This window comes from Sinocyclocheilus grahami, unplaced genomic scaffold, assembly GCF_001515645.1.
Source record: "Sinocyclocheilus grahami isolate Dianchi unplaced genomic scaffold, SAMN03320097.WGS_v1.1 scaffold707.1, whole genome shotgun sequence".
In the NCBI taxonomy this organism is placed as follows: Eukaryota; Metazoa; Chordata; class Actinopteri; order Cypriniformes; family Cyprinidae; genus Sinocyclocheilus; species Sinocyclocheilus grahami.
The window spans coordinates 543,887-570,220 of record NW_015505886.1 but is presented as its reverse complement, the minus strand read 5'-3'; the positions used below and the strand labels follow the sequence as shown (position 1 = coordinate 570,220).

The 26,334-nt window shown below is 37.4% G+C and overlaps 4 protein-coding genes across 4 annotated transcripts in view; 3 read left to right on the top strand and 1 right to left on the bottom strand.

The window, feature by feature from the left end:
* The window catches only part of cat (catalase), a 13,719-nt gene extending 6,290 nt beyond the window's left edge, over window positions 1-7,429 (top strand). Inside the window, exons 7-13 of the mRNA XM_016244044.1 lie at window positions 2,306-2,497; window positions 2,933-3,085; window positions 3,347-3,485; window positions 3,889-4,019; window positions 5,152-5,259; window positions 5,419-5,502; window positions 6,865-7,429. Of these exons, the coding sequence (XP_016099530.1) occupies window positions 2,306-2,497; window positions 2,933-3,085; window positions 3,347-3,485; window positions 3,889-4,019; window positions 5,152-5,259; window positions 5,419-5,502; window positions 6,865-6,927 (870 nt within the window). The 3' untranslated portion in view covers window positions 6,928-7,429. The remainder of the gene's footprint in view (window positions 1-2,305; window positions 2,498-2,932; window positions 3,086-3,346; window positions 3,486-3,888; window positions 4,020-5,151; window positions 5,260-5,418; window positions 5,503-6,864) is intronic.
* Window positions 7,430-8,074: 645 nt separating this feature from the next.
* LOC107559973 (interferon-induced transmembrane protein 5-like) lies at window positions 8,075-9,644 on the top strand. Its single transcript, XM_016244002.1, has 2 exons — window positions 8,075-8,563; window positions 9,212-9,644. The coding sequence occupies exons 1-2, from the start codon at window positions 8,357-8,359 to the stop codon at window positions 9,431-9,433; spliced, it is 429 nt and encodes a 142-aa protein (XP_016099488.1). The 5' UTR covers window positions 8,075-8,356; the 3' UTR covers window positions 9,434-9,644.
* A 3,739-nt stretch (window positions 9,645-13,383) lies between these two features.
* cdkn1cb (cyclin dependent kinase inhibitor 1Cb) lies at window positions 13,384-14,414 on the bottom strand. The gene is made up of 2 exons (XM_016244001.1): window positions 13,795-14,414; window positions 13,384-13,663 (listed from the first exon to the last, which is right to left on the bottom strand). The coding sequence occupies exons 1-2, from the start codon at window positions 14,261-14,263 to the stop codon at window positions 13,602-13,604; spliced, it is 531 nt and encodes a 176-aa protein (XP_016099487.1). The 5' UTR covers window positions 14,264-14,414; the 3' UTR covers window positions 13,384-13,601.
* Window positions 14,415-16,307: 1,893 nt separating this feature from the next.
* On the top strand, window positions 16,308-26,116 carry ptdss2 (phosphatidylserine synthase 2). The gene is made up of 12 exons (XM_016243991.1): window positions 16,308-17,135; window positions 18,313-18,373; window positions 18,490-18,661; window positions 20,863-20,930; window positions 21,014-21,148; window positions 21,898-21,948; window positions 22,060-22,173; window positions 22,254-22,372; window positions 22,459-22,573; window positions 22,660-22,805; window positions 23,642-23,827; window positions 24,800-26,116. Exons 1-12 carry the CDS (start codon window positions 17,035-17,037, stop codon window positions 24,957-24,959), a joined length of 1,428 nt encoding a protein of 475 aa, XP_016099477.1. The 5' UTR covers window positions 16,308-17,034; the 3' UTR covers window positions 24,960-26,116.
* The last annotated feature ends 218 nt before the right edge of the window (window positions 26,117-26,334 follow it).

Sequence of the window (26,334 nt, the reverse complement as noted above, 5' to 3'; positions counted from 1 at the left end):
ATGAATTTTCAGCATCATTACTCCAGTCTTCAGTGTCACACATGAAATCATTCTAATATGCTGATTTGATGCTCAAGAAACATTATCGATGTTAAAAACAGTTGTGCAGCTTAATATTTTTGTGGAAATTCAAAAGAACAGCATTTATTTGAAATAGAATGAATTTGTAATTATAAATGTTTACTGTCACTTGATTAGTTGAATACGTCCTTGCTGAATAAAAGTATTAATTTCTTAAGAAAAAATCTTGCTGAAAAGCTTAAAACCATGACTGTGCTGTGATTTGATTGGACAGACTTGATGTGTCTTGATGCACATGAGAGCTCTGCTCTTACTGGATAGACAATATTGGGACACTTTAGAGCTTGTACCAGAAGGAAAGTATGAACTTCAAGCTAAATCTTTTCTCTGTCTCTTCGCAGGAGCGTTTGGCTACTTCGAAGTGACCCATGACATCACACGCTATTGCAAAGCCAAAGTATTCGAGCATGTGGGAAAGACGACACCCATCGCCATTCGCTTTTCCACTGTGGGTACGTTTCTGTATGGATATAATAATAACGTTTCTAGTGCAGTCTGGACTCTGTATGGATCGATTGTTTTGTTGGGATTAGAAATGCTTTCATAACAGAAGTCACAGCACTCAGTTCTCTGAAACGAAGCCAGATGGTTTTGTAAGAGGGTAAAGAGCACATGCAGAAACAAAGTGACAGGAACATACTCCTGCTCACTTACCTACAGAAAGTATAAAGCACCACCTTTGCACCATGATAAATATGTATGTGCTTGTTTATAGCCGGTGAATCTGGGTCAGCAGACACCGTCCGAGATCCTCGAGGTTTTGCAGTGAAGTTCTACACCGATGAGGGCAACTGGGATCTTACAGGAAACAACACCCCCATCTTCTTTATCAGGGATGCGCTTCTGGTGAGAAACACAGTCCACACACAGTCCATCAAGAGCTTCGTCCCAGTATTAACAGTATATGTGTGTTAACTGTGTTGTAGTTTCCGTCCTTCATCCACTCTCAGAAGCGGAATCCGCAGACTCACCTGAAGGATCCGGATATGGTTTGGGACTTCTGGAGTTTGCGTCCTGAATCGTTGCACCAGGTACGGCAGCAAAAAACACCCACTTTTGCATTTTCACGTTCCTGTAGAATGGCTCGCTCATGGCGATTTATGTGTATGTGCAGGTGTCTTTTCTGTTCAGCGATCGGGGAATACCTGATGGCTTCCGTCACATGAATGGATACGGATCGCACACCTTCAAACTGGTCAACGCTCCGGGACAGTCGGTGTACTGCAAGTTCCACTATAAGGTACTTACTGTTTGTTTGTTTGTTTGTTTGTTTGTGTGTGTACAAAATCTGCAGCTCAAAGTGACAAAATCACAGCCAATCAGAACAAATTTGACGTTTAATTAGGGCGAAAAATAGAAAAATAGAACTTGAGAGTGAATGTAAACATAACTTGGTTGTTTGCATGAAGACAACACCTTTTAATTTAGGATATCTATTTCATTGTCTCTCTCAGGTGAGCGGTGTAGATCTGCGCGTGGCGACGCACGACGAGGCCATCAATGTTTTGCGGCAGACTCCGCAGCGCGTTCGTCTGGTGGTCTTCAGAGACGAGGGTCCGTATAAGGAGGAGGAGCTGTGGGACTCGCTGAGCGTCGAGCTTCAGAAGAAACCAGGCCACGGCCTCGGACTCAGCATCATCGGGAGAAGGTACTAGAGCACTAGTTAAAGGAACTAGTCAGTAAAGTGTGATTTAAAGGAGACATATTATGCCCCTTTTTACAATATGTAATAAAGTCTCTGGTGTCCCCAGAATGTGTCTGTAAAATTTTAGCTCAAAATACTTCACAGATCATTTATTACTTCAATAAATCCACTGCTCTCTTGTCTCCTCTGAGGCTGGGACTCTAAACAGTGTTCTGTGCTCGTCTGTGCAGCCAAAGACAGAACAGTTAGCATGTTTTGCTCAAAGTTTCGCCCTTGGCATTAGAACTAGTACACCGTTGTCGCTTGCGAAAAAACAATAATGGCGCCGTGGGTGGAAACTTACAGATGAAGGGGCGGTAATATTATAATGAGATCCCTTTGCCACGTCACCAAGGGAGCGAAATCAGACACGCTCATTTTTCCAGATGCTTGCAGAAAAAGGCTTACCAAAACAAAGTTACTGGGTTAATCTTTTTCCTTGGTTGGTAGATGCAGCAGGGACCTGATTATAGCACTTAAAACCTGGAAAAGTCTGATTTACATGATATATCACCTTTAATGCTCGTTCTTGTCTTTCAGACTGATCAGGGCATCAAGAATTTGCCAGTTGAAGAGGCCGATCGTCTGGCATCCACCGACCCAGATTACTCCATCAGAGACCTTTACAATGCCATCTCAAATGGCAACTTCCCATCCTGGACTTTCTACATCCAAGTCATGACCTTTGAGCAGGCGGAGAACTGGCAGTGGAATCCGTTTGATTTGACTAAGGTTTCCGCATCCTAGAATGCACCTCAAGACACTACGCTAGTGGTTCTTAACCTCTTTGACTTAAAGGCACCCTTTGTTCAAAACGATATTTGAAGGCCCTCCTATTTAGGCTGATATGTGCCTCTGGTACACACAAAAATAAAACTAATACAATGGCAAAAACACTCAAAATTACAAAAAAAAAGCATTTTAAGATGAATAGAACATTTATATAAAATAAATTATATGTAATGTATATTATATGTAATTATACTGTATGTATGTGGGCCCTGGCCTCCTGGTTGAGAACCAGTGCACTACACTAATGTCTGGAATTGGTCACTACACAATTCCCGTACTTCCATTTGCATTCTTTCATAGTTTTGATGAAGTAGTCCTAATAAAGAATGAGTATGTAGGTGTGTCCATCCCGATGACTGGCTCTGTGTCTCTCAGGTATGGCCCCATAAAGACTTCCCTCTGATTCCTGTGGGACGCCTCGTGTTGAACCGAAACCCTGTCAACTATTTCGCTGAGGTCGAGCAGCTGGCATTTGATCCCAGTAACATGCCACCTGGCATTGAGCCCAGCCCGGACAAGATGTTGCAGGTATGTTTGTACTACTGTGTTACAAAACCTATTAAGCATTAGCATTAGCGACACATTTCAGAAGTTCGTCTTTGCACAGGCTTATGATACACAAAAGTATGCTTGTTCACTATTTTGTCTTTGAGCAAAGCACTTAAGCTCTACGTACTTGTAATAAGTGTCCTGTAAATCACTTTGGATTAAAGCGTCAGTGAATAATAACTAATCGCAAGAATGACTAGAATGACTAAATGCTGTAATTATTCAATTCTGTCGCCGCAGGGGCGTCTTTTCTCCTATCCAGACACACATAGGCATCGGCTCGGAGCGAATTACCTCCAGCTGCCCGTCAACTGCCCCTACCGCACCCGTGTGGCAAACTACCAGAGAGACGGACCCATGTGCATGTTTGACAACCAGGGTGAGTGACACACACTACAAACACTGCAGAACAAGACGCAATGTCACATATTGGGTTTGGTTTTGAGTAAGAAATAGTATTAGGGCCAGATTTACTAACAGCTTGCACCAGCGCAAACCATCTTTAGGCATTAAAATAGTAGGATTTACTAAAGACGCGCATTGTCAGTAAATCACATGCAGAATTTTCCCCTCCCATCTGCACTTTTATGGAATTGCGCTCTAAAGCTAATTTGCCCTGTTTAGTAAATCTAGCCCTAAGTCTCTTAAAAGTGACTCAGATTAACAACGCAACATCTGTCTGGAATGCCTGATCAGGACATGTGACCCAAATGCTTGCAATTCATTGGTCGTTGAATTATTGGTTTGGCAAATACAACAGCAGTTCCTTTCCTGTCCTGCAGGGGGAGCGCCTAACTACTTCCCCAACAGCTTCAGCGCTCCTGATACCCAGCCGCGCTTCGTCGAGTCCAAGTGTAAAGTGTCTCCTGATGTGGCCCGATACAATAGCGCAGACGATGACAATGTGACCCAGGTGTGTTGCCGAATTTGTCTGCGTCTTTGTACGAATAATCACAATTAAGGTGAGTTATAACCATAGACTGTAAAAAAAGATGGATGACACGTCTTCACTTCCTTCCACTATAGAAAAGTGAAGCCAAAACATCTCAGTATAGCTGGTGCCATCTTGAGTAAATTATGTCATTTGGAGCCAGAGTCTGCGCAGTAGAGATACATTTGGAGCCAGAGTCTGCGCAGTAGAGATTCGTTTGGAGCCAGAGTCTGCGCAGTAGACATACGTTTGGAGCCAGAGTCTGCACAGTAGAGATTCGTTTGGAGCCAGAGTCTGCACAGTAGAGATACGTTTGGAGCCAGAGTCTACGCAGTAGAGATTAGTTTGGATGTTTACTCAGTTCGCAATGAGTAAAATAATGCAGCGCATTAATTGTCAATTCAAATAATGGTCTATAAAAATGTCATAACGTCTAAATTAACATATATATAAATCAAATATAATTTAGTAAACTGCATAAACAATTATGAACAAAACAGCATCATGCGTTTATGCATTGCTTAGCCTAATACAAAGAGCCAAATCGCCGATCACACAGATTCCATTTAAAAACATACGAGACGCAGTGAAATGAAATAAACCTTCACAAATTCGCGTTGCGTTTTCTAAACGTTAAAACTGTTTTAACTTTGCATTACTTTCTTTGCATCTCTTGTGTGAGACGCGAGTGCAGCAGTCATATTTGTCCGTCTAAATATGCGTTCTGTGGGAATGGCTTGGTTTCGGTTTTAACCTAGTCAAGATCTTCTACGCATTGAGCTACTATATTTCTCTAATATTTTGAACAAATAACAGCAGCGGCGCGTCTCGTGGGCTAGACTAACAAAACATTCAAATGCATTTTTAATATCGTTATCGATGAAGGTGTACCGTCGATAAATATCGATACCGTTTTATCGCCCAGGCCTAATTGGAAGTGTCATTTATTTTTTTATTTTGACTCAAGTCCCATTCGTTTACATGGAGAGGGCGGGGTTTATGACCTGTACTGCAGCCAGCCACCAGGGGGCGATCAAAGAGTCCGCAGCTTCACTTTTCAGGACGTGTGAGGCACACCAGGTTATAACATTTCCCGTTCTGATGTGTTCCACAGGTGCGCTCTTTCTTCACTCAGGTGTTGAACGAAGCTGAGCGAGAGCGTCTGTGTCAGAACATGGCCGGCCATATAAAAGGAGCTCAACTGTTTATTCAGAAACGTGCGGTATGATCTTTTTTTTGGTCCTATGAGTTTCTTGGTCATGCAAACTAGTCAAACTTCTCCTTAGTAGTTATTGAGGATTATGTAAACATTCCTGGATAAAATCGCTTGATTTTAGTTGATTCAGATTTTTGTGATATTTATTTATTTATTTTTTTGCAGGTGCAAAACCTGATGGCCGTTCACCCCGATTATGGCACTCGCATTCAAACTCTCCTGGATAAATACAACACGGAAGGGAAAAAGGTAGAAAACATTCTCATCAGTCTCGCGCACAAAAAAATTTGGTGAAAAAATTTCACTTAGAAATTGCTAGTAAGTTGTACAATTAATTACAAAGAAATGGCAAGTACAATAAATAGCCAAAGACTAAAATAGGATTTTCTTGGAAAATGTACTCACATAAGCTATTATTTACAGCTTTGAATTTTTTTTTACAGCGTATGTTATTTTAGTGTGTATCAAAATTGTTATAGTTAATCATTATAGTTCAAGTTTAAATATTATAGCTATGAGTAAAACCATTAAAAAAATTAACTGAATGAAAACATAAAAAGCTGAAATAAAATATTATAATTCTATATATTTAAAAAAAGCTATATTAAAAAAACACACACACAACAACATTAAACCAAAACTAAAATGTACATTTAAATGATAATAATAATAATAAAATAATTTTTTCTCACACAATTAATTACTTTTTTCCCTCTGAATTCTTTTTTTTTTTTTTGGTCCTATGAGTTTCTTGGTCATGCAAACTAGTCAAACTTCTCCTTAGTAGTTATTGAGGATTATGTAAACATTCCTGGATAAAATCGCTTGATTTCAGTTGATTCAGATTTTTGTGATTTATTTATTTATTTATTTATTTTTTTTTGCAGGTGCAAAACCTGACGGCCGTTCACCCCGATTATGGCACTCGCATTCAAGCTCTCCTGGATAAATACAACACGGAAGGGAAAAAGGTAGAAAACATTCTCATCAGTCTTGCGCACAAAAAAATTCGGTGAAAAAATTTCACTTAGAAATTGCTAGTAAGTTGTACAATTAATTACAAAGAAATGGCAAGTACAATAAATAGCCAAAGACTAAAATAGGATTTTCTTGGAAAATGTACTCACATAAGCTATTATTTACAGCTTTGAATTTTTTTTAGAGCGTATGTTATTTTAGTGTGTATCAAAATTGTTATAGTTAATCATTATAGTTCAAGTTTAAATATTATAGCTATGAGTAAAACCATTAAAAAAATTTACTGAATGAAAACATAAAAAGCTGAAATAAAATATTATAATTCTATATATTTAAAAAAAAGCTATATTAAAAAAACACACACACAACAACATTAAACCAAAACTAAAATGTACATTTAAATGATAATAATAATATAATTTTTTCTCACACAATTAATTACTTTTTTCCCTCTGAATTCTTAGTTTATCTTGCAATTCTGTTTTTCCCTTGCATTTTTAGACACCTGACCTGTAGACATGCAGAAGTTTGAGGAAAAAAAGTCATAATTGCAAGATTAAAAAGTCCGAATTACCTTGTTTTATTCTGTGGTGGAATTAAGCATTATTTTCTCTGTCTTCTTTATCTCTCCAGAACACTATTCATGTTTATACTCGTGGTGGAGCGTCTGCTGTGGCCGCTGCTTCTAAGATGTGATTTCAAAGTGCCGCCTCTCTGCACACACATATAAACACATTCATTCTCTTATAGAGTGGGATATAGAGTCATGATGCTTAATTCGTTCCTTGTGTGCATCATATCTAATATGGCCAATTCACAACACAAGTGATATTAGCAAATGCAGCGCTGATTCCTTATTCATGATTAATGCCGTCAAACCAAATGGAGGCCTTTGATGCATATACGCAAGTTTGAGCTTGTCCAAACTAAATAAGTCTGCATTTTGATTGTGTGCGAAATGTAGAATAGCCAAAAATAATCTGAGAATGAACACAAATGTTAATATTAATACTGTGTGAGCCTTTAGATTTTTTTTCTTTTCTTTATATCTTGGCTACTGATGCCGTTTAATGTTAAATAAGAGAAATGAACTCTTTCCGTCTCTTTTGCCTTTAACTGAATATAATTCAGTTCTGATAATACGAATGTAACACCTTTTGTCATTTTGTAATTAATAAATATGAATATTTGAGCTCTATGACTGAGTTGTGGATTTATTTTATGAATGCTGGTTGCTCTCTATTTCATTTTCATCTCTTACTTTAAAAAAAAATGTGAGCATGAGATTTGAAAGCTACGATGGAGGTCAAAGTTTAAGATAAATTAGTAACTTATAAATTTGAGGTAGTTCCTCCCACAAGAGACAAACTGCATGGCTTCTAAAGACTCAAAATATTGCATTCTGTTTAAAGAAAGAAAACTTTACAGGTTTTGAAAAAAAAATTTTGTTTTGAGTGAATTTCTCCTTTAATTGTTTTCTTCAGTGCTTACACAGTAGGGGGCGCCATTTTCTTACACAGGAACCCCAGATCCTAATATTTTGTAACGGGACACTGTGGCGACCACAGTGAACATAACTTGAATGATTTTTTATTTATTTATTTATTTTTTAAATGTGCAACTGTAGCATACATGCATCCTGAAAATTTGAGCTTTGGTGTTCCGATGCGGATGCAGGTTTGAGTACGGCTTGCATCCCATCCACATTTCTATCCTCTTAAAAACTCCCCTCTGTATTTTTCTTTCTAAAGAAAAGAGTTACAAGCTCGTAAAAAGTCAGAAATGTGGTAACGTAGCATTTTTAACCCAGTAAGAAATGTAAAGTTTATTAATGAATTTTTATGCATTTGTATTTATTTAGAATTCTTTAAAAATAGTTTTAACTTTTCATTTTAATTATGCGTTTTTTGACAAACCTAGAGATTTTGTCGAAATGGGTCCATGTATAGAAGCAGCACCCTGCCCTCATCTCTCTAGCAACAACCACATAATGAATGACCACTCTCTCCATCGCTCTGTCTCTGACTCCACCCATCTGCAGTGTTGTATAAGTAGTGTCCTGATCTTTCTCCTCAGTAATTCCTCTTCAGATTCTCCCAGGAGTTTCGACCCCTGACCTCCGAGGATGGATAACGCCACATACAGCTACGTGAATGACTGCACTCCGCTCACTAACTGTAAATCCGGCCGAAAGGCTGGCGGCTCCACGGTGGTCAACATGAGTCATGCGGGCAAGAAGCCACCAAACGACTACCTGATCTGGTCGCTCTGTAACACTCTTTATGTCAACTTCTGCTGCTTGGGATTCATGGCTCTGATCTACTCCATCAAGGTGAGCTTTAAACACAAATGTCTCATAATTTTCTTTCTTTTGAATATCTTCGTCTTTTGTGGCTTTCAAACTTCTTCAGAAATATTTCTGAATGTCACATGATGGACAATCAAGGTTCTAATTAGAACCAAAACGGGATTTGCCCTCCAATAGAAGAACCTATAGTTGATAAGAAAAAACATTATCTACTGATGCTTTAAAGAGTCAAGAAACACCATCTGAAGAACCAAAAATACAACATCAAGAACTTTTTGATCTCCAAAAGACCATAAAGCAACTCAAGAACCCTATAGAGACAAGATGCACGCTCTTTAAAATAAAGGCTCCAAAATGGGAATTTCACAGCAAGGCCATTTTTAGTTTCCCAAGCAAGGAACCTTTCAGTGAACAGATCTTAAAAGAACCATATTTTTCATTTTAATAATGTGAAGAACCTTTTTACACTATAAAGAGCCTTTTGTGAAATTAAAAGATTCCGTGAATGTTAAAGGTTCTCCATCAATGCAAATACATTTTAAGAGTGCAGTTAAGGTAGAGAAGGTAAGAAGGTTCTTTAATGCAAGGAACCATTGAAGAACCTTGATTTTTGAGGTGTTCATGTGTTAAAAGACAACTGTCTGAGACTTGTTTCCATCTGTTTGTTTTCAGGCTCGAGATCAGAAGACCTTGGGAGACATGCGTGCAGCACAGGAATGCTCGGACAAAGCGAAGTGGTACAACATTCTGGCATCGGGCTGGAATCTCTTGATTCCTCTGCTGGTGTTGGGTCTGCTGGTCTTGCTCGTGGTTCATCTGGGGAGCTCAGAGGGAACGTTTGATTTCTTCGGTGAAGACGGATTCCAGAGCTTCATGAAGCTCTTCAGCAGGTAGACAGAGCCACTCGAACAATCCCACCACCAAAAACTCCTGCAAACCTTCTGGACTGTTCACTCTCTCTTCACTTCATCAACATGTTATTTTCTTTGGCTCTGTGATGATTTTATTATTATTTAGATTTGTTTTGTTTATTTCTTTTTTCATAATGTCAATGTAGTGTATATTAACTCATATCTACCCTACAATTCTATTTTATGAAGTAAATTGGCTCAACTGTATTTAATAAAATATTTAATTTCCTCAATATAAGTCTCTTTGAACAGATTTCTGTCACCAGTGGGATAAATCATTACAGAGGTCACGTTAGTGATGTTGCTGCGAATTTTCGCGGGCAAAAAGTCCATTATTAATAGTTTAGGGATGTATAAAGCATAGCTCGCACAGAAGTCACTTTCAAACCAAGCAGAGTTCTGTTAATGAGCGCGTGTAAAACAATTTTTTTCTATATCTATATCGATATCGATAACTATATCGATTTCACCCGCGAAGTAAGATTTGATTCACGAACAAGTGATTCTTTTGATCCGGTTCTTTTTAATGATTCCCATGTATATTGTGCATGTAAATAACTTGTTTAGAAGTAAAACTATAAGGTGGGTCACGTTAGAACCATAAACAATGCAAAATCTGTGTAATTTAAGTAGAAAGATAACCATATATATATATTTTCCCTGCTGAGAAATCATTTTGCTGGTCTTCCAGTCTAGTCAGGCTCAACTTTTTGCTAGTTTTGGCCACTTTTCAGCTGCAACACAATCTTAAACTAGCTTGACCTGGGTAGGAGACCAGCTAGACCAACCTGAATCATGTAAAGCTGGTTTAAGCTGTTTTTTTCTTGTCAGCAGGGAAGTTAATTGGGTTATGAGGAACAAGTTAACATGACTTCTGTGCTGTGAGGCTTTCTGAGAGCTGCTGCTAGAGAGACTGGAGGGATGCTGTGGTTTAGTTCTCATGTGTCTCTGTAATGTTCAGCTGTGCCGCCTGTGCTTACAGCCGTGGACCCTCCCAGTTCTACTGGTATTTTTATCATTTAAATGACAGAGCTGTTTGCCAACCTTCACTCCCCTTCTATTTCAGTCGGTATACAGAGTGGACACAGATGTGGAGGGACTCGATTACAGAGCAGTCAGCATACACACACACACACACACACACCCTCATGTAGACCTTCATGCCTGTGAGACGGTGTCTATTTCTCATCCGTGTGGATTCTGGCTGATTCTTCATTTGAACTATCAATTAAATCTCAGAGGTCTTTGATGTTCAGATGCACATTTCAGATTAGATCTGTAAAATATTGCTTTGTCGTGCTATAATTCTTTTAATTAATTAATTGGTGTGTTGAGGTTCATGAAACATGTCAAGAACAAGTCTGGGTAATATAATGCCAAATTTAAAAGAACATAAAAATATGACAATTTAGTGAATTGGTTGCAGAAAATCTCAGTATAAAAGCAATAAATAAAATAATACAATTAAAAAAGATATTTAATATGTATACATAATAGTATTGGTAATGCTGCATATATATAGAGAGAGAGAGAGAGAGAGATGCTAATGTATATTAAGAAAGTCATGCAAAATAGGTTTATATATGCAAACTAAAAAAAAAAGAAAAACATGAAAAAATATAAAATAAATATATATATTATATATATATACAGTATGTGTGTGTATGTATATATGTGTAAGACTTTTATGTTTTATTTTTTGGGGAGTACACAATATGATGTGAGCATGTTTGTTCATATTGCACAGCGTTAACATCATAGTACAGTATATTTTTATCAGACGTTAAAGATATGTTCATAGAATTGCCTGCATGAAACCCTGATTTTAGGCCTCTGTGATTTACTGTCTCACTTCAGATGACCTTGCACCTGCACTGATACTAAGTTGCTCTTTTGGTTCACATGGCCTTCAACATGTTCTTTTGATAAAAAGACGCTGAATAATTACTTTGTGACTCAATTAAAATATGTTTAGACTTCGACTAGTTGGCATTTTTTCCAGGGAGCGAAAGAGAGGAACACCTGCAATAAGATCACTGGTTAAAAACTGTACAAAAATGTAAACTAAGTGAGATATTCAGATCTTCTGCAGGAATCTCGGCTTTGTTGTCTCCACCAAAAGTCTAATTTTGGCATCTGGAACTCCACAACTTGAGTGTTTCTAGCTCTATTGTAACGCAACATGCATGCTAATATGTCCAAATCCAAAAAAACGAATGATTTGCTTCTGGTGAGTAGTCATTTCGCAGTACATAAGCATTCATTTAGACTCTTATATTTGAGGCTATTTACAGTGCACTTATTACAGGGACAGTCCCCTGCAGCAGCAGGTTAGTTGCTTTGCTGCATGGAGGACAGCAGTGATAACCTCTTGTGCTAGCTTGTGAGCTAGTGTATTGTTCTCAGATTTTCTTGAATTGAGTGATTACAGCTTCTGTTTTCTGCTGTCTGCTTTTTCTTCATTAGAGTTGCAGTAGGATTCTTCTGCTTTCAGGAGGAAGCAGAAGGGTTTTTAGCTGCCGTGGTTTGAGCACAACCACATTAGGGAGGATCACACACATAAACACCCACAAACTGAAATTACCCCTGCAGCAGACGTCTATATGCAGCCGATCTGAGAGAACTGAGGGATAATCTAGCCCTTCCGCATGGTTTGGGGCTCTATAATGATGCTCGGTAGTTTCTGGGTGGCTTTCAGCTCCCACCCAGTTTTAATAACAGGTAGGACATCGGACTTGGTATATTTGTTATCAGTTAGTAAAGATCAAGGACTTAACTCATATTACAGCAGCTCTCTGCGACTTCAAGTTGGTTGCCTACTAAATATTTTATGTCCTCATTTGTCACAAAAACGCGCACACACACACACACAAGCAAATGCCAGTGACACTGTCCTTGAAAAAGTGACATCATTTTGGTGAGAAAATCTCAAAAATATTTGCCTCACATATTCCATCCTATTATATATAGCCTATATTATCAGGGTTATTATAGTTAGCCTATAGGTTATGTAAAAGTAAAATGAAACTATTGGGAACAATTGTTTGAAATAAAATAAAATAAAAGCTGTAAAAAAATCGAGTTGCCAAGGCAACATTTAAACATTTTAATTTAGTTTAACTCGTTGCTACTAAAGTAACAAAAAATTAAACTATATAAACATAAAAAACTACTAAAAGTGACAAAACACAACAAAAGTACTAAAACTTTATCAAAACAAAAAGTTGAGACCCTTTAGTAATGAACAACTTTAATTTTGAGCTGTACTTTTTTTTGTAAATAAAACGATTTTTGTGTTTTTACAAGAAAATACTGTCGGTCTTATTAAATATTTAATTTTTCTTTATAATTGTGAAATTTCCTAGCAATTTCTGAGTACAAATGATTTCTACACCATTTTTTTCCAGTGTGCTTTTACATCATTTCCATACCATTGTGTTATCAAGTTAAACGTTTCTGTTCCTGAACTTACCCAGAAAACAGCATTCATTCTTAACTACAAAGCTCGAATGGTATTACGTCACAAGAATGACCCAAATAATACTGTTATGCTGGATGTGTGTTACTATAAATCTACAAGATGTTTGGTAATACTTGTGATTTTCTGTGTCACAAGACCCCAGTCAACAGTGTGTGCTTGTAAAGGTATTAAGAACAATAGACTGTTATTTTTAACTATTATATCTTTAGAAAAAAACACAAATTAGACGAGACACAACTTAAGTTTATATGTACACATTTATTAAAGGAACTTCTTTACAACAATGACAAATATGGCTCAGGATTGTGATTTTGCTCATGAAAATAAAGCTACATTTTCAACCACAAAATACACATGAAATGTAAAAGTGAAAAAACAATAAATAAATAACTTAGGTCATTACAAAATATATACATGCTGATATATATATATATGACAACAATAAATAGGCTTACTTGTCCTGACTTTAATTTAAAGTTACTTATCAGTTGTAAACTGTAGAGCAGCCAGAGCTGCTTCTACATGTTTAAATGGCACATACAGCAGTGAATAAATACTTGATCACGCAATAACTTGAGTCAGACTCTGTGACGTCATTACTTCCGGCCTTTTCCCGCCACCACTCTGTGACGCACGCATCGGTGCGCTTTTTTTCTTCAGAAGATGCGTTTCATTCCAAGCTTCCGCTTTCCTTATGAACGCTATCCGTTTTCTTCCTCTTCCCATAAAAATCTACAAGAAAACAAATTCACAACATTAAAACACGAACGCTATATATATATATATATATAGATATAAGGCTATATGACTAGTATTTATTGTACAGCAGTATTATTGGTCGCGTGTTGTCGAGGTAGCGTTACCTGTAATGCGCATGTCTGCGAGTCTCTTGGTCTGGACGCGAGCGACTGCTTTGCGAGATAATGTTCTTCGGGTACACTTGTTTATATGGTTCAAAATCTTCACTGAACGACCCACACATTTTGGGGCAACTTGGGTGATTCTTTCTGTCGCGGGCAAGTCCACAAAAGGCCTCTTGGATACGGCAGTCGTTTGTCTGTAGAACCGCGGACAGTCCTCAGCTCGACTTTCCTCCCATCTTAAATCCCCATCCAGCGGCTGTCCTTCGCTGAAGTTAAAGTTCCACCTCAGCTGATCTCGTTCAGATATTTCGCGAAGCTTGGAGGATAATTCTTGCCTCAGCTCGTCGTGATCCACCGGTCCGAATAGATTTCTGCATGTTCCCGGGCGCTTCTCTGCGCTCCTCTGAGGAACAGTCTTCGGTGGAGCCAGTCTTTCCCCGGCGATGGTGGAAAGCAGGACGGCACACATCGTCGACAGCGGACCAACCCAGAATAAAAAGGGCCAAATAATTTTTAAAAAAGGGCAAAAAAAGTCAGTGTGAATTACAACACACCTCGGACCTGTCCGTGATTTAATCTCGTCAGATTTAAAGTCCTGCACCTCAGCGGTGTAGAACTACACGCTCTACTCCTATTGGTCAACATCCCCCGTCCTTTTGGCCCTGCTGTTAGACCCGCCTCTACTCCTCTGTGATTGGTTAGACCCGCATATATTCTGCTGTGATTGGTTGTGCATCGTTGCCGTACTCTTACACTCACATTGCACCACCCGGAGTAGAGTACGCTAAACTAAAGATAACCGTCTAATTAAAAACGAATTATAATCCAATACATCGAAATGATAGCCATCAAAAAAGTGTTCAGTTAGATGCTTAAAACGTATTTTCTAAAGAATATGTGGTAGGTAGGCCTATATGTGTGTATAAAAATTAATTTGACAGTTTGATTGGAATAATACACAATAAAAACATTCTATTCAAGTGACATTTATTTCTATTTCCCATAAAATTGTCTCTTATTTAATTTGAACACGTTCTTCACTGACACGGTTTCATTCTTGGTAAACAAGTAACTACACTATAAATGATTTTATTATTATGTTCATATACATTTTTTTACATTTTGAAACAACGTGTTTATTTCACACTTTTTAAGGCATAATAATTAATATTTTTACTATGGATTTTTATATTTTAATATTAAAATATGGGTCTGGGACAAGGAAAAAACCCCAATAGAGTCTGATTGAAGTATTTAAAAGTAGCAAATCTAAATCAGTGCTTTATTATATTCATTTGTATTAATATGAAGTTAGAAACTTATGATAAAATCATGAACTTTCCAGTTCAGTGTTAATTTGAGCTTCGCATATCAAAAAGACAAGGGTTGAAATCTTGTAGCAAAATCAAGCCCTGAGTCAAGATTCTGTAGTTGAGGGGGAGAGAAAAGAAGAAGAAATGATGTTTCTGTTCAGTAGTTGAGCTTTGTGTCTGTGAATAGTGCAACAGCGCCCCCTTTTAATCACAGGGTAGTATTACGTTAAATAAACTTTGAGGCAAATCTAAATCAGATCAGATAAGTTTATGGCCTTGTTAATTGCTGGCTTCACTCTGCATAATCTGCATGTATTAGTGGACAAATGAGTCTGAATTGGAGTCTAACAAATACACACAAATCTTGCTCTGCAACATGCAAATATAACAAGGTTTATTATGAGAGAGAGACACAGAGTTCAGGCTTAGTAAGAGTACAGTTCAACCCTTACAATTATAAATAAGTGAACTGAGCTCTACTGAGAACCACTGACATGCTGAGACTGACTGAGAGCTGAATCTGCTTCATGTAAAAGCACAAATCTTGCTCTGCAACATGCAAATATAACAAGGTTTATTATGAGAGAGAGACACAGTTCAGGCTTAGTAAGAGTACAGTTTAACCCTTACAATTATAAGTAATTGAACTGAGCTCTACTGAGAACCACTGACATGCTGAGACTGACTGAGAGCTGAATCTGCTTCATGTAAAAGGTTTTAGAGCTGTAGTCTAAACAGAAACACCATTACTAGGCCAAAGCAGGAGCTAATGTGTTGTGCATAAACAGACTGCTTACACAATGTATGGATGTTATCACAGTGTTGTCGTCTATTAGTGTTAAAGCTCCTGGTTTAATGTATTTTTTTTTACCGTGGAAGGTATGGTCTCTCAGAATGTCTTTTGTGATCATGTGATGGAAATGTTTTATGATTATATAATTCATTCCACCACACCTAATAATGTCATCCTGTGTTTAAACCGGTTAGTCTTTATTTGAAAGATTGTTAGTGCGCTCATGTTTAATAAACCTGTGTGCATAATATAATATATATATAGATTCGTATAATATACTTACAACTATTCGTACGTTACACATTTATTAAATGCGTGTGCATAAACAATGTATGTTCAGCACTGATTGTGGAGCGGCATGTTGTGCGCATGCTTTGATGACCAAACACACACACATTTGTGACGCAGCGGACATGACGCCATGCCGCGCGACCTTACGATGGGTATATTTTTCTGAAGCGCATGAGAGGTGCGCGTGCGCCTGCTGCGCTCTGTAAAATCGTTTGAGTGGCTTTCAGGGGATGGTGCGTTCGCGTTGCGTTCATGTATGAAGCTTGAAGAGGTCATTTTCCTGCCGGTTCTCAAAACCTCGCGGTTAATGCGCTCGCGCTCCGTTACCGGCCAGTGGCGAGACGCGCACGAGCTCATGTGGCTTACTGTGATTTGAGTAGTTTTATGTTTTATTCCAGGTTTACGTCTCCGCACGGCTGCGCTGGTTTAGCTAGTTCAGGTGAGTCTTTGTTGGTTTGCGATTGATTCTGGTTTAGTTAGTTCAGGCTTAAATCTCAGCGCAAGTGAGTTGGGCTTGGGTTGGTTAGGATCGAGTTTTAATGTCAGGTGAGTTAGTCAGGATTAATCACAGCAAGGGTATGGTGGGTTAGTGGTCAGTTTAGTTGCAGGTCAGTTGAATCAGTTCAGCACAGGTCTATTGGTTAGGTTCAGTTTGACATGACAGGTCAGCTGGGTTACAGATAGTTCAGGTGTCAACTAGGTTTGAAATCACAGGTGTCTGTTAAGCTTAGGTTGGAAGTCATATATGTGTTGTGTGAGGGTAAGTTTGGTTCATGTGTGTTGGCTTTAGACAGTTGTCAGGGAAATCACAGGTGGGGTAGGTTTAGTTTAAGCTCTGCCGTGATGGCTAAAGGTGAGTGGAAGAGGTCAGGCACAGATGATGTCCAGTTAACTGGCCGCTCTGAGTGTGAAGTGTTCGATGATGGAACCAACACCTTCTTCTGGTGAGTTCACGCCACTCATGTTATGGTGATGTTTATGTTTATTAACTGATTGTGTGTGCTTTGATTTCATTGCCTTTCTGTGGTGAATGTGTGTAGGTAGGGATATGATGTTGTGTGTGTGTGTGATGTCCAGAGGCTGTTCAGCTTTGCACGGCTTTTCTCTCTTCTGCAGCCTCAGCAGAATGACACCCGATCAATTAAAGGCTTTAAGACGGACAGATGCTGTGGAAGAGACTCTTTCTCTCCTAGTCTCTTACACCGAACTGTAAAGAAGAAAAACACGACAGATCGGTGTATCGATTTATAAACGTTAAACGAAGAGTGACATTTGATATATTTCATAATATCCCAAAGAATCACAAATTACTGTAATAATAAAAATAATATTAATAATAATGTTTTTGTTAATCGCAATAATTATAATCTTAATAATGATTGTGTTAATAATATTATTGATAATAATCCAATAACGTTTATGCTAATTGTCTGCATAAATTGTTTGTTTTAGTTTTCAGTCAATATTTAGAAGTTGTTTTTGTTTTTAATCTTGATTTTTAATGCAGTAATTAATGTAATCAGATTACTATAAATCAAATGATCGTTGTTAATATTTATGATGATGATAATAATAATAATAGAAATAGAAATCCAATAGTACTAATTGTTTTTCTTTGTTGTATTGTAAATTGTAAGGCCTAAAGTGATGATTTTTCCTAAATTCTATATACAACATATATATTTAGTTATTTATTTATTTAGTTGTTTTGTTATTTTATTTATTTATTTTTGTTCAAAACAGTAGTGTTGTCTTGACTTAAATTTTTAAATGCTATGCTTTTCTCAATTAAAAGGCTTTGAAAAGTTATTATTTAAAGCTACCTTCATTTTTTTATTTGCTTTTATAGGTAACAGCCATACATGTTAAGAATAAAAACTTTACCTCTTAAAGGTCAAATTGCCTCTTGAAAATCAATTCCAAGAACTGTATTTTCTGTAATAAACTGCTGCACTGATCTCTTCTCTCTCCCCCTATGTGTGTTGAGGTGTGGTTGTGTTTATGATCAACCTGTATACCAGCTCAGCAGGTTTTGAATGTGGAAAAAAAGCTCAAACCAGACTTCTGCCAATAATGTTTGAATGCAAGCACTGTACTCTTGTTTCGTCTTTTTCTCTGCAGGAGGGCACATACTGTGACTGTGCTGTTCATCCTTTTTTTTAAATTTTTTTTATTCTCTCGGGTGAAAAATGAATAGGAAAAATACTTCTGGAACCAAGGTCACTAAAAATGTGGGCGGCCATTGTTTCTATTCATTCTTCTATTTCATTCATTAGCATTCACCTAGCAACGTCCTAGAATCACCATGGCAGCGTATTTTACACAGAAATAACCACTCATTTTCTCCAGTGTTTGTTTTTAATTTGTGTATTTTTTCTCTTTTTCAGAGGAATTGTGGCCAGTATTCTGGTGTTCCTTTGTTTTGGAGTAACACAAGCTAAAGATGGACCCTTCACACGTCCTCACCCAGGTCAGACCAGTAACCTTTACATGATCTAACCCTAACTGAAGTCAGAACAGTAACCTTTATTCAGAGATGATTTAACCTTAACCCAGGTTTCACATCACCTTCAGGTCAGCTTTGAGAGGCTGTAATTGTGAGGTCTTCTGCTGCTGTTGAGGTGGAGTAGCTAAAAGTAGTGACTTAACCACAGGTTTCAGTAATGTGACAGTCGCTCAGCTGTTTTAAGAATAACACCGCTTTTCCAGTAACACGCTTTCCAACAACTAACAGTGATGCGTGACTAAACAAATACATCATTGTTTTTCACATTGCATTACAATTGTGTGAGCTGATGCAGTCATCATATAGTCTTCTAAAGGTGCCTTGCAAGTCATGTTGAGAAGACTGGTTCATTTGTCTTCTTCTCAGTCATTTGAGTCACTCAGTAGTGTTCCCAGAAGTCTGTACATGGAATTTTATGTTTTCTTTTGTGTTGCAATATAAAGGTAAATAATTAAGCTGCAGATGATCCCTTTTTTAGAATTGATTATGTAGGAGTTTTCAGAAGTTATTTTTACCGTAAATTAAGGCTGCACACTTAAGAATAAATAAATAGTAGTATAAATATTATAATTGTAATTTTACAGTTCTGTATAGTAAATTTTATCTTAAATGTTTTTTTTTACTTTAATTTACAATAATTTTATAGTGTTTACAATATTATTAATAATTCTATTGAGTAGTAATCAGCACCCTAATATAAATAATTTTAATAATAAATAAGTTTGTTTTATTTCTATATCGTACTTTATGCAGTCCTAAAAAAAACCAGAGATGTGTTCAGTAAGGTTTTACCAGAAAAGACTTTAGATTTTTTTTTTTTTATCATATGTTAATTTAAAAAACCTTGTGTTATTTTATCTGCTGCATTTTTTTTATTTTGTGTTTGTAACTCTTTTATTATTCCAACTCCATTTTTTTGCCATGAAGATAGACTTCGATGCTGACATGGAAATAAAATTAAATAACTACTACTACTACTTTTTATGTGCAGCCCAAAATTACATTTAAAATTGCAGTTCGAATTTTTATTGGGAAAAATGGCAATGTGCATTTCGCAGCCCTATTGTACATTTGTGTTCGAATTTGATGCTTTCACTGTAAATCATCTTTGTGTGCCTGAGAAACATAGCTTTTGTAGTAGCTGCTACTTATTAATTTGTAACATAGCTAACTAATCAAAGACATAGACTGACAGTAGTTTAACTTCTTTAAATTATGAGAATATAAGGTACTGTATGAAGTAGATTTCTGAGACCGTTTCAACATAAGAAACAATGAGTATATTTTCATAGCAACAGTAACTCACAACTCCTTCAAAACACACTCTGTTGAGCTCGGTGTTATGAGGGCCGACTTGCTTTGCTGGCCGAGCTGGATCAGAGCTTTCAATGCATCTCTCACAGATACCTGAAAGATGATTGAAGGTCTCCTCCTCCGGTCATTGAAGCCTCTCTCTTGGCACGAGATAACAGACAAATGTAGACACAAATTATAAGTTGGGCTAACTGTCACCGTGAGCGGTGTTAAATTTCAATCCAGTGAGGTAGTTTTAGAAGAAGCATCTGGGGTCTCCAACATAGAGACAGTCTTTAGAGATGTAGATGCAAACAAATGGTTGTAGTCAAAAGGGCTTCACAGTCTTAATCTCAATTCCTTAATTCAAGCATGTTAACATAAAAAAAAATGGTGTTTGAGTTTCTTTTTTACATATTGACCAAATGCTTGATTATTGTATCTGATGGCTCACAGAAACATTGAAATAGCTTGAATAATTGCTATATTTATGTTGCTGAAAGAAAAATATTTTCTGTAATTTTAAAATGGTTCTATAATACATTGGCTATAATTGTATTTTTTAACTGAAGTTGTATTGTTATTGAGATTCATTTATAATTTGTACTGTTTTGAGTTTGCCATGAAAATAATATCTCTGATGATATGGCAAAGTAGCCATACAATCTTAAATAATCAACACACCCCAATAACCCAAATGCAGATGAATTGTAATAGTTCAGGTGTGATACAGAAAACAAACATTTCAATCATCCAACATAAACCCCCCCACAATTCTGTAGTTATTTGTATATTAGCGCATCAGTATTTTTAGTGCTTTTATATGTTTAAATGAGAGTTAATGTTTATGGGTAAGTGTTTGTCTTTTGCAGCATACTGGCGTTTCTGGCTATGCGTTTCTGTTGTGTATGAACTCTTTCTCATCTTCATCCTGTTTCAGGTTTGTTATCAGCTTCAAAAACACAACTTTACATATATTTTGTCCATATTGTGTCATATTGAAATCTCTGGTTTGTCTTTCAGACAGTGCATGATGGCAGGCAGTTTATGAAATACATTGACCCAAAACTTGGCGTCCCACTTCCTGAAAGAGGTTATGGCGGGAACTGCCTCATTTATGACCCTGGACATCCTGCCGACCCCTTCCACAATATCTGGGTATGTATTAAAATCAATATTAATAAACGACATTGACACTGGTAATACAGATGCATCCGTTACGGAGGGTTGCGCATATGGCTAGTCACTTAAATATCCATCTGATCATTCATCACAGATTTATTATGCATATACAGTATGTTACAAATAATGTACAGTCATTTGTGTATGACAAACTCTGTAATGATGATAACTGTCTGACTGTACATTATCCTACTCTTACATGGTTATTTTCTAAATAAATAAATAGACATGAAATATCTATATAAATTGAAATATTATTAAGAGGATACAGTGTGATATTAGAGACATAAAACTAGCACAGCTATGTAGAAACAACATGAATCAGCATTTAATTCTGTAATTTGATGTATCCCCGGGCGCCGCAGCATAAATGGCTGCCCACTGCTCCGGGTGTGTGTTCACGGTTTGTGTGTGTTCACTGCTGTGTGTGTGCACTTTGGATGGGATAAATGCAGAGCACTAATTCCGAGTATGGGTCACCATACTTGGCCACATGTCACTTCACTCACTTTATTTCCAAATCAAACCGATTTAAAAAAAAAATTTAATATGAAAACACTTTTTCTTTAAAATAACATGCACTGATTAATTGGTAAGGCCAAGGTAATTTATTTAAAGAAATAGAGCACATTTTAATTTCATGTTGTATTTAATACTTGAGTTTGATTTTGCAGCAGGAAAAAATTAGGGTTATTTTTATTATTATTTTATTATTTTCCCAACAGGACAAAATGGATGGATTTGTTCCTGCCCATTTTCTCGGCTGGTACATTAAGGTTGGTCAAAATCTGATCTGTGAACGCGCTACCACATGCCTAAAATCAGCAGATGAACTATTAGATAATAATTTGAAACTATTAGTCATGTGTTTTATGTCTGTGTGTCAGACGCTGGTGATCAGGGACTGGTGGATGTGTATGATCATCAGTGTGATGTTTGAGTTCCTGGAGTACAGTCTCGAACACCAGCTGCCCAACTTCTCTGAGTGCTGGTGGGACCATGTGAGTAAAACAAACCAAATACACCCTGTGAATCATGCAGATAAAACAAATCCTCATGAAGTGACTTTCTCCTGCTGCAGTGGATCATGGATGTGTTGGTGTGTAATGGGTTGGGCATATACTGTGGCATGAAGACTCTCGGTTGGCTCTCCATGAAACCGTATCAGTGGCAGGGATTGTGGAACATCCCAACATACAAGTAAAAACACGATAAACCTGTGAAAAGACGTGTCTGCAGGTCAAACACACTGAACTGTTATGACATTCTGCAGTTTTGTGTTTCAGGGGGAAAATCAAACGTATTGCCTTCCAGTTTACCCCGTACAGCTGGGTGAAGTTTGAGTGGCGCCCCGCATCTAACCTGCGAAGATGGCTGGCGGTGTTGGGTATTATTTTCACGGTGAGTCACATGATCAGTACATGCAATCACTGCACAATGATTTTGAATGAAAAATTATGCAGTTTTCTCTCACTTATTATTTGCAGTTCTTATTGGCGGAGCTGAATACGTTCTATTTGAAGTTTGTGTTGTGGATGCCTCCTGAACATTATCTGGTGCTTCTGCGGCTCGTCTTCTTTGTGAATGTGGGTGGAGTGGCTATGCGAGAGATCTATGACTTCATGGATGATCCGTAAGTTCGCTCTAGATCTGTTGTCTATGTAGGCTGCTACCTTCTAAGACAGCATTCTGGCTTAAAGGAACAGCTCACCCAAAAAGGAAATTTTACTCTACTTCAGGCCATCCAGGATGTAGAGGTGTTTGTTTGTTTCATTCTTACATCACATTACATCACTTGCTCACCAATAATCCACACGATTCCAGTTCATCATTTAATGTCTTGTGAAGTGAAAAGCTTATTATAAACATGCAGATTTGTGCTTCACAAGATGTTAATTGATGGATGGGAGTCGTGTAGATTATTGTGATGTTTTTATCAGCTGTTTGAACTCCCATTCTGACGGCACCCATTCACTGCAGAGGATCCATTGGTGAGCAAGTGATGTAATGCTAAATTTCTCCAAATCTGTACCAATGAAGAAACAAACATCTAAAGTACATCTAGGATGAACTTTCAGCAAATTTTCCTTTTTGGATGAAATATTCCTTTAATCTGACGCAAGCAGCGGTTTCTTTAACATCTAAATCCTTTGGAAAGTTGACTTGCATGTAGCTAAGATAATGATTTGATGCTTTTGATGCACATTTATTGGGTGAAAGTTAATTTGTGTTTAAAATCAGTTTCCCTCAATTCTTCCTTCTATTTTGGAAGTCATTTGCAAATAAACAGCTGTGCTTTTTAAAATTTTTGTTGTTTGTAGTGGCTTTTTTTTCATGTTAATGAGGCCTAAAAATATGATCTAGTTAGGCAGCTCACTAGGAACTGGGTTTTTTTCTGTGCTGCCATACATTTATTGTGTGTTAACTGTGTTTGTAGTAAGTAAATCTAATGTATCTTTTGGATTCTAGGAAATTCCATAAAAAGTTGGGCCAGCAAGCGTGGATTGTGGCAGCCATCACTGTTACGGAGTTTCTGATCGTGGTCAAATACGATCCCAACACTATCATGCTGCCAATCCCCTTCTTCATCACACAATGCTGGATACTCGGAATCGTCCTCATCCTCATTTGGACCTTGTGGCGGTTCTTCATCCGGTAATAAACCTGCAATCGCTGCATGGCGATTCGTGGATCGATTCTGAGATTTTCGGAATGCATTACGATTCTCTCTGGAATCGATTCTGAGCTTAGTTTTTAACAGCAGATGGTGCTCTAGACTAGTTTTTAACCGCACTCTCAAATGCTCACAAAGAAGAACCCTTGTGTGTTCGGCCATGTAAGTGGTTATGTACTTGCACCTCAGCTTTTAAGATGTGAGATTAATGTAAACAGCCCACTATGAGCATCCTTGTAATTCGCTTCAACTGTATGAATGATTATTTTATGTTCAAGTGTTTTGTGTGTAAGAAACTGGAATCAAGCAAGAGTATGGCTGTTTCTGAAGCACACAGTGCCATCAGCTGTTCAAAACTAAGCTCAGAATCGATTCAAGAGAGAATTGCGATGCATTCGGAAAATCTCAGAATCGATGCAGAGTAATTACTCGATTCGCAATGCATTGATTTATTATCCCAGCCCTAATTATTAATAACAAATTAATTTCTTGCACAAAATATAATTTTCAAGCTTTTATTTGAAGATAAATCATATCCAAATAGTCAAAATGACTATCAAGGCTCTTTTCAGAATGGTATTTACATGTATACTGCCCCAGTATATACTATTCTGCTTATAATTTTTTTAAGAATAAAACAAGAATAGTGTGTGTGTATATATGAGAATTTTGTTTTAAGTTTATTGTTTTTAAAAATGTATATACACATTGTAGATAATCTGCAACATATATATATATGTATGTATGTATGTATATATGCATATAAAATAAATGTATTTATTTAATTGTCAGAATCAGGAAGTCATCCTAAAAAAACTGCTGCAGATGCAATATTATATGCTGCAAAAATAATAGTTTGTTAGTGTATTATATATATATATTAATTAAAGATTTAGGAAGTGATTAAATGTCCTGACTAACATGTTAACTGACCAAGTGTTTTGTGTTGACAGTGACATCACACTCCGATACAAAGAAACACGCCGGCGCAGACAGGAAGGGTCTTCGGAGCGGGACAGAGTCCCTGGACACGCTGACGGCAGCAATTTAGCCACATCAGGCCGTAGCAAACTAAACGGCAGTATGGACACAGTCCGACACAGGAAGCCATGAATGCATCCTTCCACACACAAACAGCCGTGCACTACACATCGCGACTGGACACACGTTTGTGTTTATAATCCTGTTCAGATCATACCAACGCTCATGGTGTCTGTCGAGCGGCATCCAGAGAGATGATGCCATCATTTTCTCTCCCTGCGGAGAGGGTTGTTGTGTATATTTAGAAAAAATATGTCTTTGTAGCTGTTACATAGGTGAGGCGTTTAGGGTTCGGGGTTCACTGTCCCTCTGGTTTTGGGTTTATTGATCGGTGCTATGCAGGAAAACACATTTCGATGCAGAACACTATGCAGTAAACTAACAGTAGAGGAAGTGCACAACTGCACATACAGCCATTTATGAATAAAACTATTGTTTTTAAGTTACATTTAGCGGGTAGGAACACAGGAAACATCCTGCTTGAGCTACAACACTATATTTAAAAAGCTATGAGAATGTAATTATTTAATCGGCTGTGCCCTTCTGCTATGCTTAGGATGCTAAAGGAAGTTAGCGTGCCTGTTACACAAGCACCTCACACAAGGACAATCCTTCTGACCTGTTAAACACGGGTCAGTGCCATGACTGGACCAAAATCGAAGAACTTTACTTTTCATTTGCATGTGTGAATGTGTGCGTGAGACCATAACGGCCAAAACATTCATCATGCTGATGCTGTGTTTATTTCTGCAGGGAAACCACAGATAAATAATAAAAAAAAAATCATCAGGAAGTCATCCCAAAGTTTATTCGTTAAGTGTATTGGGCCGTTCGTGTATCTGGTCACAGTGGTAGTGGTAGTCCGTCTGTATTCTGATAATGTGCAAGTCCAAAAACGGCCTGATCTGATGTATCAAATGCCATAATAATCTTACTGTGAATGTAAACGTCTAGCACTAGTTTGACTTCAGCACCAATGCCTGAGCTGTTACTGAAGGTCTTTAGGGTTCGCTTTGATTTAACTATGAGGGGAAAGTTAAAATCGCAGTATATGTTCTCGTCCGAATGATCAGGATTATCTCTCTGAAATCTTTGTGGGACCATTTGATGATCTGTCTGCCTCTGCTTATAGTGGTTCATGTAAACATGTTACATAGAAATGAACAACTGAGTTCATATTTTATAATGTTTTCAATAAATAAAAAAAGGAGTTCTTCCTCTTTAACTGTCTTTTTAATTTATGAAATGCGTTACATTCATATACATTTTCCTAAAAACAGCCAATATGTAAGCTGAAGTCTATGAAAAGTGAGCTTATTTGATTCAAAGCACAAGCAGATTTGATTTCAGGTAAGCCTTTTTTAGTCTTTTTCTTTGTTTGTGTTAGTTTCAAACTAGTGAAATGTAGGATTCATGTAAGAAATTGAGTTAATTTGTATTTTTTTTA